Source organism: Talpa occidentalis, unplaced genomic scaffold (assembly GCF_014898055.3).
Source record: "Talpa occidentalis isolate TD23 unplaced genomic scaffold, MPIMG_talOcc4v2.1 talOcc4.13, whole genome shotgun sequence".
Taxonomy (NCBI): domain Eukaryota; kingdom Metazoa; phylum Chordata; class Mammalia; order Eulipotyphla; family Talpidae; genus Talpa; species Talpa occidentalis.
Window position 1 is genome coordinate 62538282 of NW_023601322.1, and position 18300 is coordinate 62556581.

Here is an 18300-nt window from a genome sequence, read left to right on the forward strand (position 1 = left end):
CATCGTTGACCCCCACCTCTGCTGCATTTGGTTTGGCAAAGTGAAGGTCAGTGGACAGAAGGGCTTCTGGGAACATCTGTTTCGGCTCTGGTGTAGGACATGATACTACAGCCTGGCACACAGATGGCGCGATCACTAAGCCTTGCTCGAACTCATCAGATGTCCTTGCACAGTCCATTCTCAATGACACCGACCTGCTGCCACGAGCTTGGCACTGACTCCTCTGGTTGGGTCCTGCCTGCCAAACTCATTCCCTCGTGGCTGTCTTTCCTGGTCATACGAGAGGCTGCTGGAAGTGCTAACCCTCTCTTCTCTTAGCTAAAGGGAGATCTGGGGCCTCTACTCTCAAGATGTAAACAAGCGAGGCATCCGGGGCACACCTGCCGGCCCTGCTTGCTAAGCACTTGCTCCCAGCTGGACAGACGTTGCAGGCCCCTGCTCCGCTGCCTGCGCAGCTGCTCGCTTCCCAGGAGGGAGTACGGAGGCGGCGGGGCCTGCTTGTGTGGACAGACATGGGGGAGAGGATGCCTGCTCACCTTATTGAAACAAATGATCTTTGGACCTGCCTAATCAAGCCAGAGTGGCTGGGAAGCCAAAGGGCAAAGCTTATGCTTGTGAAAGCAGCTGAAAAGGCAGACTAGTGTGCGTCAGCCTGCTCCCTGTCCCAGCCTGCTCCTTTCCTATTAAGGGCCTGACACAGGTGACTGTGAAGGGCTGGACAGAGGCCAGGATGGGGATAAGGGGAAGTGCTGCACTTCACAGTTGCTCGAGTGACCTCATTGGGCTTTAGCAGCAGTATGGCCTAGGCACTAGCCAATAAGAAGGAAATAGGGCTTTATTCTGGATATCTCAGCTGCTCCTGGCCTTTACCCTTTGGTTGTTGGGTGGTTGAGTGCCAGGGAGGCCCTAAAGGAGGGGCCAGGGTGCAGGAGTTGGGGAGGCCTTGGGGAACTCAGAGCATCCACTACTCACTTATCAGTGCAGGCCTGTTTCACCATATTAACAAGTGGTGTGGCCATGCTCCTGCTGAGTCAGGGCAGTGTCAGCTCGGATGCCCAACCCAAGAAAGGCAGATTTGATTCTCATACTTGAGGGGCATCAGCCTCACTTCATGAGCTTGGTGAAAATGGAGGCGCCCAGCTCCTACTTGAAAACATGCTCTAGGCCAGGCTAGGTTTATTTTACTTTGCCAGGAATCAGCTGATCTCTAAAGATCCAGCTCTAACTTTCAAGGGGTGAGTGACTCAGAGGTGAACTTCCACGTGCTGTCTTTAGGGCAGCTCAGGTGCTCATAGCCTATCCTCATTGCCTACCTTCAGCACCTTTCATAGCACTGTGGTGTGAGGGTCTGAATCCCCTTTCCTCATCTCTATTGAGGGGATAGAGCTCTCACAGGATGGAATGTTTGACTTCAGATTCTACCTGGGATCCATAGAATGCTCCATGGAATCTTTTTTTTTTTAAAAAAAGATTTATTTATTTGTTTATACAAGCACTGGGTATATTTATACAAGCACTGGGTACTGGGTATTTATTTATACAAGCACTGGGTCAGAAGCACAGGAGGGTGAGAGAATTCACCAGAGCCAGAGCGGGGAACAGAAGAGAAGAGGCAGACTGACGAAATACACTGCTGAGGGGAGCAGCGGGCAGCAGGAGAGGTCTGCGTGCCATGTGGGACCCTTGCCCAGCGGCCGGGGATCGAACCGGTGCTGCAGAGGCTGCGGGCAGCTTCGCAACCCAGTGCTCAACCGCTGCGCCACCGGGGAGGCCCTGCTCCATGGATTCTTAAAAGCACAAGGGAACTGGGCTTGATTGCTACCTATAAATCCAGTTAGCAAGCACTTCTTCCCCTGCTTGGAACACTCTTTCTCCCACCCCTTTATCCACCTGACAATCTTACTTGTCCTTCAGGACTCAGCTGACACTGTGCTCAGATCTCCTGATTGGGCTATGCTGGTCTCCTTTTAGCGCCGCAGCCCTAGGTATGCTAGGTGATTTTCTCACCTAGGATTTCAAGAGGCTGCTTCCTCAGAAACATTCAAGTCTATACACTCATGAGAATAGCCCATATAAAACAACAACAGCAAAAAAAACCAAACAAAACTAGAAACAACCATCATTGGCAAGGGTTTGGAGAAAAGGAACCCTTATACACCATTGGTGGCAATGCAGACTGCTCCAGCCCTATGGAAAACAGCATGAAGTCTACTCAAAAGTAGATCAAACATATGTCCCAGCAATTCCACTCCTAGGTTTCTACCCCAAGAATGCATTCCTGTGTTCACTGAAGCACTGTTTACATAGACATGTTATAGAGACAAGGGCATCCCAGAGATGCAAGGCCACTCTATAGAGATAGCAGACAAAGGGAAGAACTTTCTGGTTCATGTTTATCTCTCTGACACTCTAGCAACCTATTGAGAGCAACAACAGTTAAAAATTAATTGGCTCCATTGCTACTGAGGCACAGACTAAGTATTTATTTGACTACTGATGTCACCTACCTGCCGCTCAATCCTAAACTTGAGTGCTTTTTTTGGTAAAGAGGAGGCCTATCTACTCGTATTTTGATAAGTCATGTAATGACTCCCTGTCTTGTGATTTCCGCACATTTCTCCATCTGGATTACATTTACTTCAATGAGGCATGGGGTTGGATGTGAGTCTATGGAGTAGACTTGGGCCAATAACTCACAGAAATACTAGGGCAATGTTACCACGCTGTCCTAAAGGTTTGATGTGCAGTATTCCTTGGCAGGATTAGGGCTGTTTTTGTTTTATCAGGGTCTGGAAAGTCCTTGGCCAAGTGTGTAGGTGGGTATGTAAAAGATACAGGTCTTTAATCCTAGGAGCTTCAACAACTGTCCAGGGGAAAGGTCTAATTAGACCTCCTTTTTTTTATGGCACCTAACCTTAGTAGCAAATGGCATTTATGCATTAAAGTGCCCACATGGATGGGTATGCAATAAATGTTAGATCACAACAATTAAGTTTAATGAGAATTAATGGGTCGTTTTACAGCATCACCTTGGGTCTCTGGGATGCCCTTTCACCCTAGTTTACAAGATTCTGCTTGGCTGCTCCTGCTTACTTCAGCCCATTTTAGTGGGGTCACCTAGTTTTGCAGACTCTGTCCCCTCTTTCCCACCTGCCAGGAATGTCAAGACTGTTCCCTCCTCTTTTATTATCTTCCCCGCAACTTTCCCTAATCCTTATCACCTCTCTCCTCTCTCTTTGCCATCTTCACCCTCCTGTTTTCCCTCTCCAACTCTCCTTGTCCAGTCCCTTTTATAGTTTTCTCTAGGAGGTGTACCCTAGAAGGCACTACCTTGGACTGGAATCTTCTCACCGCCATTGTTGCCTTATCCTGCAACCTGGCGAAGCAGCAGCTAGCTAGTTGAAAAGAACAAAATCAGAGAAAGAATGTTGCAGTGATACTCATGGTCTAAACTCAAAGCCCTTCTATAAAGTTATTTTTTAGGCGTGCTGTATTTTCTTTGTGATGTCAGACTATTGAGCCCACATGAATCAACTACATCCATAATACCATGCGGGGCACTGATCATGGCTACGGACTGTCTGTGTATCGATTATGTAGGATTTTATGTGGGAAAACAGATCAAAAAACTTAAAGTATGATAGTATTTTGATGAGGTAGTCAGCCTTCTCTCTGACCTTTTTGTTTATAGCAAACTCAGAAAGTTGACCCCTTTGGTTTTAGAGGGTTCTTGGGTATTCAAAGCATCCATCTCATACCCTTCTCAGAAATTGTCTCTTTGCATCAGGATTGTGACTCCATGGAGGGAAAAAAATATGGTGGCTACTAGCAACTAGTATATAGGCTCCAGAAGATGGCAGAAACTATTTTAATGCTTGTTAAGAATATGGAGATGAGGTCAAAAAAACTATGCCAATATTGCCACCATTGGACACCTCTGGTTGAAGTCCCTTGTAGGACATCACACATTTTACACAGGACATAGGGGACAAGAGCCACACACTCCATGCTGGGGGAGAGGGTGGGCAGGATGGGCCCCCACTGCTTTGTCTGAGTCGTGGCCTTGTTGCCTCAAATCATTACGTTTGGAAGGCCACCTGCTCTCTCCGCCCGCCAGGGCTGGGTTCCCTGCTCCCACCTTTTCTTTCCTGGAGGTAAAACAGGCAAACAAGGACCCAAGCTTTAGTTCCCAAAGAATAGCAGGACACCCGCAGTAGAGGCAGATTGTATTTAAATGTAATTCACCTCTTGGGGGTCTAGGAATAGCCACCTGTAGATTCATTTGGTGGGAAACATGGTCTGTGCGGCCGAGGCAGTGGACACCGAGGTCATGGTTTTGCCAAAAGTTGACTTCCTCCGGAGGTCTGTCTGCTGTCCAGAATGGCAGCCACTTCGGTGGGCAAATAGGATGGTCATCTCTGGGCCCAAGGGGGCTGCGTCAGGCTGGGATCCCTTAGGGATGGCTGGCTGTTCAGACTTTCCAGAGCTGGGATGGGAGGTGCAGTGTTTGGCAGGTGGAGGACTGTAATTCTGAAATCTCACAGTTTTGACTTGCTGCAAGAGAAAGGAGAGCAAAGGGATAAGGATGAGGAGGGAGAAGAGGAATTTCGTTCATGTTGTCTCTCTACACTTTACTTGAAGTACCTCATTTATGTGCTCACTGGGCAAATACTATGTCTACTATGAGTGTCAACTGTGCTTCATGCACCTGTTAGGTGCTGTGAGTACACGAGTGAACAAAACTTCTCTGGGAAATAGACAACTATCACAAGCATTAGGAGGGTGGAAGTAGAAATGCTTGAAGAGTGGAGAGGAATATCTAACTGAAGTCAGAAGAAGGCAAGTCAGGGAAGGTTTCCCAAAGACACCCCCTGAATCTCGCAGGGGGGTGAGAGGATTCACCAGAGACAGAGTGGGAAACAGAACAGGCAGACGGACCAAAATACACTGCTGAGGGGAGCAGCGGGTGAGACAGGAGAGGTCTGCTGCACCATGTGGGTTGCTCTCTGGCCAGCTGGGGATCGAACTCATGCTGCAGAGGCTGCGGATTGTTTCATAGTGCAGTGTTTAATCCCTTGTGCCACCAGGGAGGCCCAAGACAGAACTATTTAAATTGAGAGGTGATGGATGTGGTGTGGGAATATACATCTGAAGAGGTGTGATCCTATTCCTCTGTATCATACACAGTGATGTACACCAATGTTACCTCAATAAAAGAGAGAGAGAGAGAGAGAATTGCAGAATAATTAGGAATTCTCTAGGAGAAACACAGTAGCAATCAGCAGAGAAAAGTGTCTGAGGCAAGAATGTATGATCCCCTCCAGAGAGGAAGTTGGCCTTCCTTCTCTCCTCTCTGCCCACCGGCAGGCACCACTAAGGCCTGTCTCAAGGCCTAACTCTTCTCTGAGGCCTCTCCAGGTGACTCTGTCAAGAGAGTTCCTTTGTGGCTTTGTTAGTCCTCAGAGCAGAGTTTGCAAACTGGGCACTTGTTGACTGAGTGTACTCTGTAGAATATTCAAGAATTTCGTTTAATTGCCAACACATACAAATTGAATATTACACATAAATATCAGAACTTTGTATGTCTCTCTTTTTTTTTAAAGATTTATTTTTATTTATGCATATAAGAACTGGGGTGTAGGGCCTCCCTGGTGGCGTAGGCAGTTGAGCGCAGAGCTGTGAACCTGTCTGCAGCCTCTGCAGCACAGGTTTGATCCTGGCCGGCCAGGGAGCTACCCACATGGTGCAGCAGACCTCTCCTGTCTTGCCCACTGCTCCCCTCAGCAGTGTTTTTGGTCATCTGCCTGTTCTGCTCCCTGCTCTGTCTCTGGTGAATCCTCTCACCCTCCTGCCCATCTGGCCTGTACCCCGGTTCTTGTATGCATAAATAAATAAATAAATAAATAAATCTTAAAAACAAAACAAAACTGGGGAATAGGCCAGAGGTGTGGGAGGTTTCACCAGAGACAAAGTGGGAACAGAACAGGCGGATCTATGGAAATACACTGCTGAGGGGAGCAGCAGGCAGGGCAAGAGAGGTCTGCTGCGCTATGTGGGTCAGCTCCCTGGCTGGGGATCGAACTCATGCTACAGTGGCTGGTGATATCTTGATAGCTGACACTTTAACCCCAGCACCACCAGGAAGGCCCTGTATGTCTCTTAAAAATATCTGGCGGGCCTCCCTAGTGGCTCAGCGGTTGAGCGCTGGGTTGCGAAGCTGCCCGCAGCCTCTGCAATGCCGATTCGATCCCCGGAGGCTGGCAAGGGTCCCACATGGCGCTCAGACCTCTTCTGCCGCCTGCTGCTCCCCTCAGCAGTGTACTTTGGTCCTTCTGCTTGTTCTGCTTCCCGCTCTGGCTCTGGTGAATTCTCTCTCCCTCCCGCGCTTCTGACTGAACCCAGTGCTTGCATAAACAAACAAACAAACAAACAAACAAACAAATTAAAAAAAAATATCTGGCACACTGGGATTGTGCCTCCCCATTCTGGCAACCAGTGCCTGGAGCTGACTGACTACAACTCTATGTAAGATGCCAGTCTTCTGGCTCCCCAGCTCCTCCCCTCCCTACTTTCCAGCACCGGTATGTGTCTGCTTTGGTCTCCCTGTCCTTGGGCTTATACAGTAGGCAGTGCTGCTGCTTAGGAGTCATTTTTTTCCCATGAAATTTGGTCCTAGTGAGAATCCGACTTTCTTTATATTTTTGACCCTCATCACATCTAGCAAGGTCTAGGCACTTCTTAAACACAGTTTGAGGGCTGTGTCTAGTAACTTGGGGTAACGGGAAACTGGGACCTGGAAAACTCTGAATCACTTGAACACTATAATTCAGAAAAAGAGCTCCAACATTTATGTCAGTCAACACTAACTTTTCCAAAAGCAGCCTTAACTTAGCCTTCAGAGCGTGAGTTTTTGGGATCTCCCTGGTGGTGCAAGGGGTTAAGACATAGCACTATGAAGCTGTGTCTATTCACAACTACTGCAGCATGAATATGATCCCCGGCCAGGGAACTACTCACATGGCACAGCAGACCTCTCCTGTCTTGCCCGCTGTTCCCAGCAGCAGTGTATTTTGGTCCGTCTGCCTGTTCTGTTCCCCACTCTGTCTCTGGTGAATCCTCTCACCCTCTGCACCCCTGGCCTATACCTCAGTGGTGTCAATAACAGTTAATTGTTGGAATCATTATAACTTGATAAGTCAAGTTAAATTTGACTTGATAAGTCACTTAAATTTTCTTGTGCCTCAGTTGCCCCATCCATGAATAGTTATGCATGGAGCCTGGTACAAGCATTTGCACAGCTTACATCATTTAATCTCTACTCCAAGCCAATGGGGCTGTTCCTATTATTACCACCATTTTAGAAATTAGGCACTAAAGAGTCTCAGAAAAGTGAAGTGTCCTAACTAAAGCGACCAGCTATCAAGCAGAGCTGGAATTCAAATTGAGATTTGTTTGATGCCAAAGTCATGACTTTTCCAAGCGACCTTTGGCCATCAAAGGAAGGATGTGGAAAATGGACGCATAAAAGAGATTCAGCAACTGTAGTGCAAGGCTTAGAAATTAGGTTTTTGGGGTGAGGACGTGTCTTGGGGATTGTGGATAAGGATTCCTTCCAGGTTGTGATTTGGATTTCTTGTCCACTAAAACAAACCTCAGAAGCTGGGACATTGCAAAGTTAGGGGGTCTAAAGAGTCAGCCCTTCACCCTGAATGCCACCTGCCTACCTTTTCAATACCATTTCTTGAGTTTTCAGGTTTCACCAGGATTGACGGTGGGGCTGACGCAGGTGGTTTGGGTAGAGGCTCACTCTTGACAGGGATCTCCTTGCTTTCCATGATGAGAGAACTGGCTGCCGAGTGGATCCTGGAGTCGCTGGCCCTACTGACACACGTGAGGGCAGTGTCCCCCGTGAGAGCAGGCTTGGACCCCATCTCTGTCACCACTGTTGAGGGCGAGGACGGCTGGTAGAACTGGAACTGCTGAGGTCGAACGACCATGGTAGGGCTGCGTCTGAGGGAGCCCACCAAGAGAGTGGGGATCCCTGACTGGACAGGCCTCTGCAAGGAGCCATCTAGGGGATTAAATGGCAGAGATATTAGCGACAGGGCCACTGACAGCAGGCTGGGCTGGGGCTGGGTGAGCTGTGTGCTCTGCTGCCCCAAAAAAGTTAAGTGCTTTCTCAGTGTGGCTGCACTACACCCTCTCTCTCTCAGGGTCTTCCAGTGACCTGATTCTTTCTCAGTGCTATATGATGATGCTGGCAGCAGATATCTGGCAACTAGCTGAATGTTGGGGGTGGGCAGGGTGTCAGAAGGTATATTCCTTCCATTTTCCTTCTCTCTCCTCTCTTTCCTACTCTCTCTCTTTCTTCCTCTCTCTCCCTCTCGTCAGGTCTTTAAGATGGAAAGTCTTCAAGCATCACACTTTGAATAAAATCATCAGCAGTTGATCCAAAAAAAAAAAAAAAAGATGGAAAGTGAAGAAAATGAACTTAGAGAGACAGTGTTACAATGACAAGCAAAGGTAGAGGCCTGCAGATCAAAGAGGAAACAAGAGCAGAGAGAAAGTCAGACCACAGACACTGGGAACGCAAGAGAGAGACAAGTGACAGGGATGAGGAGGGAAGGAAGAGAAGACACTAAGCAGCCACTTAAAAGAAAATTCTACAGAAGCTTTAGGCCTGAGGCGGTAGGATCACTTTGTGTTAGGGGCTGCAGGGAGGAAGGGTGGATGGGATGAAGAGAAGGTGTGTGCTAACTGAACACAGACAGAAGCAAATTGGGAGACGTTATTCCGGAGTTAGACTGTGTGTGGGTGAGCCTCGCAAAGTCTCATGACACAGGTCCGGGAATGAGACTTATTCCCAGGTAGCCCAGGAGAAGTTCATGACCTCACCCCTTGTGCCCCGGTACCCTCGTTTGTAAACTGGAGTTACTACCAGCATCTGGCAGGGCTGGTGTGAGGATTCCATTCTGAGATGTGTGCAAATTATTAGCTTCGTACCTGGAACATAATTGATGCCCCATGTTTGTGGACACCATTATTTCTAGGCCTTAAAATGCAAGGCCTAGAAATTAGGTTTATAGTCGTTCTCTGAGCTCATTTCCCCCCCGCTTCCTGTTAACTGAGAGAGTGTCCCCCAGAAAAAGAAAGCCATTCCTTCTCCTCAGGAAAGCTAGGCCTTCGGAGTAGGGCCTGCGTGACCAGGGAATATAGGGGTTCTTTGCACTCTGCGGGGAGGGGAGAGATATCGTGAGAAGCACTGTGGGCATTTCTCCATAAGGGTGACGTCCAGCGGGAGGCGCTTTGTGACACTGTGGACATGTGTGTGAACTGGTCATTTGTGTCCAGCACAGAGGGCCGAGCCCTGGCTGTGCTCTGAGACATGACTCTTCCTCGAGTGGATGTGAACATGAAAAGCAGAAACCTCGCTAGACGCTGCTGCCAGCAAGCCCGTCACCGTTTACACAAGTCTGACCTTTTGATGTAGACATTTATTTTTCTACTGACAGCCCTGTAAGGTGCACACAGTCAATTCTCTTGTCATTTCTCTTCGCCTTGGGGAGATTGATAGCTTGACCGGCCTCACCTTGGGAAAGGGAGAGACAGAAAGCCTGGGACCTGGCAAAGTCAAAGCAGCACTGGACAGACGTGTCCTCAGGCTCCCAGAACTGGGTGAAGAATCGGTTTCATGCTTTATCTGTTCCTCTTGTTGGTTCCTAATTTCTGAGAGACTTAACCCTTTCTCAGCGCCAGTGCACACAGAGCAAGCAGTCAAAGCCCCTCGCCAATCAAAAGTTACCACAAGGCGGAGAGGGAGAGCGTGAAGGGCAGGGCGAGCACCTGCCAATGGGACTCGCTTCTTGCTTCTTGGCAGCGCAGGTGGTCCCGGCTGACTGGGGACTGGGGCTAAGAGTTTACGTTCTGGATGCACCAGAGATGATCTGCTTAGCTGTAGCGGTAATGAGAATACTGACAAAATGATAAGACTCTGAAGCTGCTAATTTTTCTGAAGAGCTTAGTATGTTCCAGGCACTGTGCCATCGTCTCCTCCGGATTATTTTATTAATGCAAACACTATGGATGAGGCAGGCACTATTTTTATTTCCATTTAATGGAATGAGAAACCCAAGACTGAACAGATCAGTTAGTTGCCAAGAGGTGGTTGTGGTGGGATTATTTATTTTGTGTGTGTGTATGTATGTGTGTGTGTGTGTGTGTGTGTTGAGGTGGGGGCATGGGGAGAAGGCAGAGGAAGGTACAGAAGGGTGCAGGAGGGAGGCACGGGTGGACGGAATATTGAGGGAAAGCATGGTCAAGCAGCTGATCAGATAAAAGCACTGAGAAAGGGTGGCACCTAGACACTTGCTTTAATCTTGGGGGGACACTTTTCTGTGTTGATATTGTCCTACATTTTGCTCTTTTGCTCTGATATTGCATTTTCATATTTAATCATTTTTTTAAAAGCAAGAGAGAATCCAGAGCCCAATTTAAACCAGGGGACATAGACTAAATCAAAATCACTTTGCCTGGCTTGTCTTCTAGAGAAGAAAATGAATACTAGGACCTCCATTTTTTGTACAACAATGAGTTTTGGACACTATAGAGCCTCTGCCAATGAAAAATCTTACATAGAAGTTAAATATGTAAGGAGGTAAAAGCATGGCTTTTAAGAGGAAGAAGCTAGATGATTGCCATATGTGGAATACAGATGCTATAGAGAAAAAATAAGACAAAACAAGGTGCAGAACAGTGCCAGGAGTGTGATTAAAAGTTCTATTAAAAAATGCAAGAGAACGTGTCCCTTGAGGTTAAGGACATGAAAGAGGCTTGTGCAGTTTTGGACAATGAATTTTTTTTTAAGCTATGTGATAAATAAGAGAGCGAGGTTCAGGATTCCTATCGCTTTTGGAGCCCTGTTAAACTCTTCCCATCCTCCTCTTGTTTCCCTCTCCAAGAGGGTCCCTGGATCATAGTTTGAGAAACACTGATCCAGCAAGTGCTTGGATGGTTCTGACTTAGTAAGTGCAGACTTCCACCTTGGCCGGGTTCTGATTACCTCTTGCCACATGGGGCTGCCGTCACCCGTCATTCAGTGTGTATGAATGAAGTGACCTTGAAGCTGGTCTGGCTTCATTTGCTAGAACAACTCGGGGTTTAAGGATGGTAAGCACGTTTCTCAGAAGCATGTTTTAAATAATCCAGTCAAAAAATGGGCAGAGGAGCTAAAAAGAAATTTCTCCAAAGAGGATACACAAATGGCCAACAGCCATATGAAAAAATGTTCAACATCACTTGTCATCAGGGAAATGCAAATCAAAACTACCATGAGATACCATCTCACACCAGTGAGAATGGCACATATTAAAAAAACTAGCAACAACAAATGTTGGCGAGGATGTGGAGAAAAAGGAACTCTCCTGCTTTGCTGGTGGGAGTGCAAACTGGTCCAACCACTATGGAGAGCAGTGTGGAGATTCCATAACCTTCTAAAAATAGAGTTCCCATATGACCCATTTCCATATGATCTGGGTAAATACACTCCTAGGTATTTACCCAGAGGACTCAGAAACATTAATTCCAAAGAGCACCTGCACCCCTATGTTTACAGCAGCACTATTTACAATAGCTAAGCTTTGGAAACAACCCAAATGCCCAAAAATAGATGACTGGATCAAGAAGATGTGGTCCATATACACCATGGAATATTACTCAGCATTCAAAAAAGATAAACACATGCAATTTGCAGCAACATGGATGACGCTGGAAGGGATCATGCTCAGCAAAATAAGCCAGAAAGAAAAAGAAAAATACCGGATGGTCTCACTCATAGCAGGAATTTAGAAAGCCTAAATAAGGGACCAGGAAAAAGACTAACTGTAATAAAGTAAAAATCAAAATCAACAAGCAACTATAGACCAGAGACACACTGGTGGGGGGAGTGGGGAGGGAAGGAGGAGAGAAAGGATTAGAGTCAAAATAAGGGGGGGGGGTTGCAATTGTATGGGGAATATAACCAAAATGAAAATGCATACATTGTGCAAAAATGAAAAATGATGTAAGAATTATATAAAATACAATAATTAAAAAAAAACCCCTGAGGCCCTTGTTTTGGCAGGAAGCACGCTATCTCCCTGGGGTCAGACCGCCTCACGACTCAGCTCCAGGTACCTACCTCTCGGCCACCACTTACTTTTTCTCATGCTGCTCCGCCCTTTCCGGAGGGAGCCCTGCGCCGGGGTCGCCAGGCCGGAGCTGCTCCGCACGGGGTTGACGATGGCGGTGGGCACGAAGACGGACTTGAAGGGGCGCGGCTGCCGGGGATCACCTTCTGAAAAGCTGCCCTGAGAGGACACCGAGGAGGTGGAGAGCGTCCATGTGGCATAGAGATTTGGACTCCGGGGATCTGGAAAACTAGATGTTTTTCTGGTTGTGGGAAATTTTTGGAAAGAGAAGAAACAGAAAAAAAAACAAAACCAAACATTCAGCCAAGAGTGCTACCTTAAAGGGGTCAATTGTAAAGTGAACAGAAAGGACTTTTAGTGGTGAACGTGCGGTGGTCTATACAGCTACTTCTAATAATGCATACCTGAAGCATGAATGCTAGAATGTAACATTACTTCAATAAAAAAATTAATTCAGGTGGCCCCCCTGGTGGCATAGGGGTTACAGTCTCAGCTCTATGAAGCTATCACCAGCCCCTGCGGACTGAGTTTGATCCGGGGCCAGGGAGGTGACCCACATGGCACAGCAGACCTCTCCTGTCTCCCCTGCTGCTCCCCTCAGCAGTGTATTTCAGTGAATCTGCCTGTTCTGTTCCCCACTCTGTCTCTGGTGAATCCTCTCACCGCACTCCCCCACCCCCCGCACCTCTGGCCTGCACCCCAGTTCTTGTATGCGTAAATAAATAAAAATAAATCTTTAAAAAATTAATTAAAAAAAGAGCACTATTTTGAAAATCTGTCAGCCCCAACTAGAAAACAAATGTGGCCCCACTTACCCTCTTCCTACCTACCAAGTGCTCTTTGTCAGCCCTGATAACTGTGGCCTCATACTGAGGCCCTGGGGGAACTTTCACCCCAGCTCTGGTCACTCCTCACCCCATGACCCTAAATTCATAGCACAAGATCTCAGCCAGAGCACAGGATACCAGCGCGCAGGAAGTTCATCTCACTTTGCAGAAGCAATTTCTGGTTCATTCAGTGACTTTCCCTCTGGTTTCTAACCCCTTTGAAAACAGACATTTTATTTATTTATTTCATTTTTTTAAATTATTTTTTTACATCATTGTTCGTTTTTAAACAATATTTGCTTCTCCCCACCCCCTCAGGTGTAGTCCCCATAGAATTTCCTTCCCCAATGCACCCGTGCACCATCACCTCAGTCCCCTGTGCTCCTCCGTCCCTCCCTGAAAGCAGACATTTTACACAACTTATTTTAAAACCACGGTGTTATGCATATATTCTTTTACAACGTGTGTTGGTTGTAAGGCTGCCAGCTCTGATACCGGTCATTTTGGCTAACACATACTGAGCACCTACTGTATGCCAGGCATTGCCTAAGCGCTTTGCCCACATTTTCTCATGGGTTCGTCACAACCTTCTTTGGCAGGAATTATCAGTGCCATCATTTTATAGATTAAAACCTGCTGACTTACAGTTACTTGCCCTGGTAACTACTGCACCTGAGATTTGAATCCAGGTCCCAGCTGACCTTCTGCCCTTATCTCTGAACTACACGTCCTTCTGGTTAGTTAGAGCTTCGTCACTGAGAAGTAGGATGATGCACATGGCTTCTCCTTAAGACCTCAATTCTTTAGACGTGGGCTCTGTTTTTTGAGACTAGTATGAAAGTTTTATAAAAAGCAATCCCTTTTCCAATGTTTCTAGCCTGCCACAGCCTGAGCTCAAGGGGAAGGGCTGTCACTCCACATGGCTTTCCTGCCATTTTACCAATCCCACCCCAACATCACAGCCCATCAATCACCCTGTCACTCTTTCCATTAAATAGCTGTGCAAATTCCCCGGGAAGCTCCAGCTCCACCACGGAACTGCACAGAGATGTTCTCCCTTGAGAATCCCTTGCTGTCGACGCCTCCTGGTTTCTCATTAGATAATTTCCTAATTATTTCTCCCTTTCTCTTTCTCCGCTTTAAAAAGTGACAGGCAGCTAAATAGTGACTGAGTTAGTACTGTATGGAGATAGGTTAACATTTCATGTGATCAGCTCTGCCCAGGAAGTATTTGCAGCCAAATGCCCCAAACAGATATTTTACAGCAAGGGGACTGTCAACCTGCCGCTGGGTCGTGGAGATGTGGCCAGTGAAGGGGAGACTTTCTCCGCCAGTGAGATCTTAGTGCACATGCTCTGGACATCAGGGCTGGGCACTGGAGTGAAATCCCCACATTGGTTGTCAAGTCCTCCACATGCCTTTCCTGCAATTTTACCAATCCCACCACAGAGTGCATTTGTTCTTTTGAACAGAGGCCTCAAGGTGCGGGACGCTGCAAAATGCACTGGCCACTGGAAAGCTGGGCGCAAACTTGTTTCCGGTGGCAGCAGAAGCAAGGACAGAATGCAGTCAACTAGGCCCTAGCTAGTCTTATCTTACTTGTTCCTTCTCTGAATGACTATTTACAGTCCAAGATACGACTTCATTTTTCTGAGCCAAGAACTGAGTGGGATTCCAGAAGCGCCTAAATCCCAAGACCCTATTCAATAATGGTCTCTCTATTTCTTTTGGCAAAAATCTTTGCACATACCTGGCACTTTCTTCTAACATCAAAGCACTTTGCTAACATATGTTAGCTAATTCCCATGACACCCGGATCTGCAGACACGATGGTTCTTGTTTTCCAGACAGGGACACTGACAGACGTTCTGGAAGGAAGTGGGAGTGGGAGGGTGCATGTTGCCTCTGATTCGCTCCACTGGACCTACCCTGTGTGTGCAGGGGCCTGGGTCACCTTTTCTATCAGTGATGTGAGCCCTTGAGAACTTGTTCCAAACAGCTGTCTACTGTGCTCACCACTGGCAGAGGCCTCCTGGAAGTGGGGAGGTTGGACCTTGACAGTCTTTGTACAGTTCGGTGTGGGAAGGTAAAGGCAAGCGAGTCGTGGTCCATGTGTCTGTTTTCTCCATGATGAGGCACCAGGAGGGCCTGTGTGTCTGGTGAAGTTCGCAAGAAAGAGAAATATCCTGCTAATTGGGAGAAGGGAAGTTATTTGCAGGATGGGGTGGGGTGGCGTGAAAAAGGCCTGGAAACAGGATCCAAGGAGGCTCAGAGAGCTGGAGAAAGAGTCTGCTCAGATGCTGCTGCTAGTGTTGGACTTCAACTTTGACCCTTTTTGTTCCTTTGTTCAAGTTTCCAAGTCCCAAGAGGGAGTGTCAGGTCGGCTGACCCTGACCTTTAGCTGTGTGATGGGTGGAGGAGGCGGGGGGAAAAGGAAGAGGAGCTAGTTCTCCAGCCTCTGAAAAAGAAGGAAACTCTGCCTCCCACCAAGACCATAAGTGAACGAGGAAACCCAAAGATGTTGATGCTATTAAGAGGGGTTTTGGGTGAATATGTGACAATGTGCTGTACATGCTGAGGATATGGGGGAAACTGTCATGGTGGCAGGGGCTGGCTGAGGTCAGGAGCTGGACAGCCTGTTCTCACCATCTGGCCCAGAGGGCTGGGGCTCTGAATAGCCCTGCAACTTTTCCTCTCTTGTTAATTCCAAGATTCCCTCATTGAGCCTTAAACCAAAACACTGGCATTGTTCAACTTCGGCCCATAATTAATTCTCCAACTCTGTTCATTTTGGGGGTGATGCTAATGACAGCCAAGGTTGACTTGCTCGGGGAACTCACATCTCTGAGCCCTGGCTGTTTTATAGAAGGGTACACTGTGCATCAAGGGGGCTGACGGCCATGCAGAGCCCTCACTGCAAGTGAAACAAAGACGAGAGAGTGAGGGCAGAACCTCACACACAGAATTAATGAGCAAAGAGGGCCTTGCCCACGTAGGCCAGCCTACTCAGTTCTGACACCTACCCTGCTAAGTATAGTAGACGCTCACTGGAAAGGACAGCATCATTCAGCCCTGAGAAGCTGGAGGATCTACACTTTCCACAGTGGAAAGGGTGGTTAAGAATGAGTGAGCTGTCCCCACACACAAAAACTGGGCATATGTCCTCCAAGTCCAGATTGGGGGCGACGGAAGCTTTCTCTGCAGGAGGGAAGACTTTCAGGAAAACACATACAGAAAGCATTGATTCTCTGTCTCCTAACAGCCCTCAGGATAATATACTGACAGGGACTTACTTTTTCTTCTTGGACATGCTGGTTCCCTAGAAGCAAAATCACCCGTAAATGTAAGTAGCATCTCAATGTATGCAGGTGTTCAGATTTCAGGTGGGGAGGGGGAGAAGATGGGGCGGTGAGGGAGAAGGACTCAGTGATAGTCTATGGTGCTGGGTCTCCGTCCATGGTCAGACACACAGCTGTCTTGGAGCCGGTGAGTCCAGATGCTCATGACCTTCTCAAGAAAGCAAAATGATAAAAGCCAAGTGGGAGAGAAAGGGAAGCTGGCGTGTTGATACATGAATGGAAGTGGAGTGGGATCCTACGTGCTTCTGGTTTTTCCCATCACCTGTATTTTCTATCCTGATTTTCCCAGGACAATCTCAGTTAATCCTCTCTTAGTACATTAAGAGTATCCGCCTCTTGAAATGCAAATCAAAACCATAATGTGATAAACCAGTGAGAATGGCCCATATTAAAAAACAAACAAACAAACAGGCAACAACAAATGCTGGTGAGGCTCTGGAGAAGAAGGAATCGTCTTACGCTGCTGGTGGGGGTGCAAACTAGTCCAGTCACTATGGAAAGCTGTGTGAAGGATCCTCAAAATACTAAAAATGGATCTACCATATGGATCTACCACAGGATCCACTTGTAGGAATCCACCCAAAGGACACACACACAAAAAACCAATTTGAAAGGGGACCTGCACTCCTTGTCTATTGCAGCACTATTTACAATAGCCCAGGTATGGAAGCAATCTCAATGTCCCAAAACAGTCAAATGGAGCAAAAGTTGTATAGATACACAATGGAATACTACACAGTGATTAAAAAAGATAAACCCATGCCATTTGCAGCAACATGGATGAGGTTGGAAGGCATTATGCTAAGTGAATTAAGTCAGAAGGAAAAAGATTAATATCAAATGGTTTTACTTAAAGGTGAAATATAGGGAAAACAAATTAAATACCAGGAAAAAGATAAGACTGGAGGGCAAACCATAGATCTAATGCATGCAACAGGGGAGGAGGAGAGAGGGGGTCAGATTGGTGGGGGGGAAGCACAATGGACTAAGGTGATGGTTCACGGGTGATGTGGTGGTGGGGGAATTATAGGGACACCTGATGGGGCAAATCAAATATTGTACAAAAATGAACAATAACATAAGAAAAAAAAAGAGTATCCCCCTTTTATCTCAAAAGTGTCTTCGCAAGGGGTTAAGATGCAGCCTGTGAAGCTGTCCACAGCCTCTGCAGCACAGAGTTCAGTCCCCAGCCAGGGAGCAACCCACATGGCACAGCAGACCTCTCCTAACTCACCCGCTGCTCCCCTCAGCAGTGTACTTTGGTCGGTCTGCCTGTTCTGTTCCCCTCTATGTCTCTGGTGAATCCTCTCACCCCCCACACCTCTGGCCTGTATCCCAGCTCTTGTATGCATAAATGAATAACTCTTTTAAAAAAAAGTGTCTTTGTTCGGATGATAAATTATATGGACACTTATTCTAATGGTTCTTTCATGGCATAACCAGAACTCTGTACTGTGGTCTAATGTAAAAGCAGCTACTCTTGTAGAGAAGGCCCATTGAGTATTGATGCTAGATCTCATGGAAGAAACTGTTTGCATGTTCCTCATTGTCTTCTTCTAGACCATTCTCCCACCCTCCTCAACACTTCTGAGCTTTGGCTTGTATTACCAAACTTTACTATCCCACATTAGCACAGTCATTTCCCCCTAGGACCCTAGTTCCTGATGATCATTCTCTCCAATGCAACTAATCCTACTCTGATGACCTCATCTAGTCTTAGGACTTTAAATACCATCTCAAGCCTGAACATCTCTCTTAAATGCTAGACGTGTATACTTAACTACTTACAGCATCTTTACTAGGATTACTAACAGGCTGCTGAGATTTTAATCTGTGAATCTCAAAGCCTATTCCCCTTTTGGTTTTCACCACCATTTCAGCAAAAGCAACTCCAGCTTCCAGTTACTCAGAACTCACCTTGAATCCTCT

The 18300-nt window shown here is 47.1% G+C and overlaps 1 protein-coding gene across 1 annotated transcript in view; it reads right to left on the bottom strand.

Moving 5' to 3' along the window:
* SH3RF2 (SH3 domain containing ring finger 2) overlaps nucleotides 1-18300 on the bottom strand; it is a 143437-nt gene that overhangs the window by 13689 nt on the left and 111448 nt on the right. Inside the window, exons 8-10 of the mRNA XM_037509012.2 lie at nucleotides 12194-12426; nucleotides 7725-8071; nucleotides 4246-4554 (exon numbers count right to left, since the gene is read on the bottom strand). Coding sequence (XP_037364909.1) covers nucleotides 4279-4554; nucleotides 7725-8071; nucleotides 12194-12426 — 856 coding nt within the window. The 3' untranslated portion in view covers nucleotides 4246-4278. The remainder of the gene's footprint in view (nucleotides 1-4245; nucleotides 4555-7724; nucleotides 8072-12193; nucleotides 12427-18300) is intronic.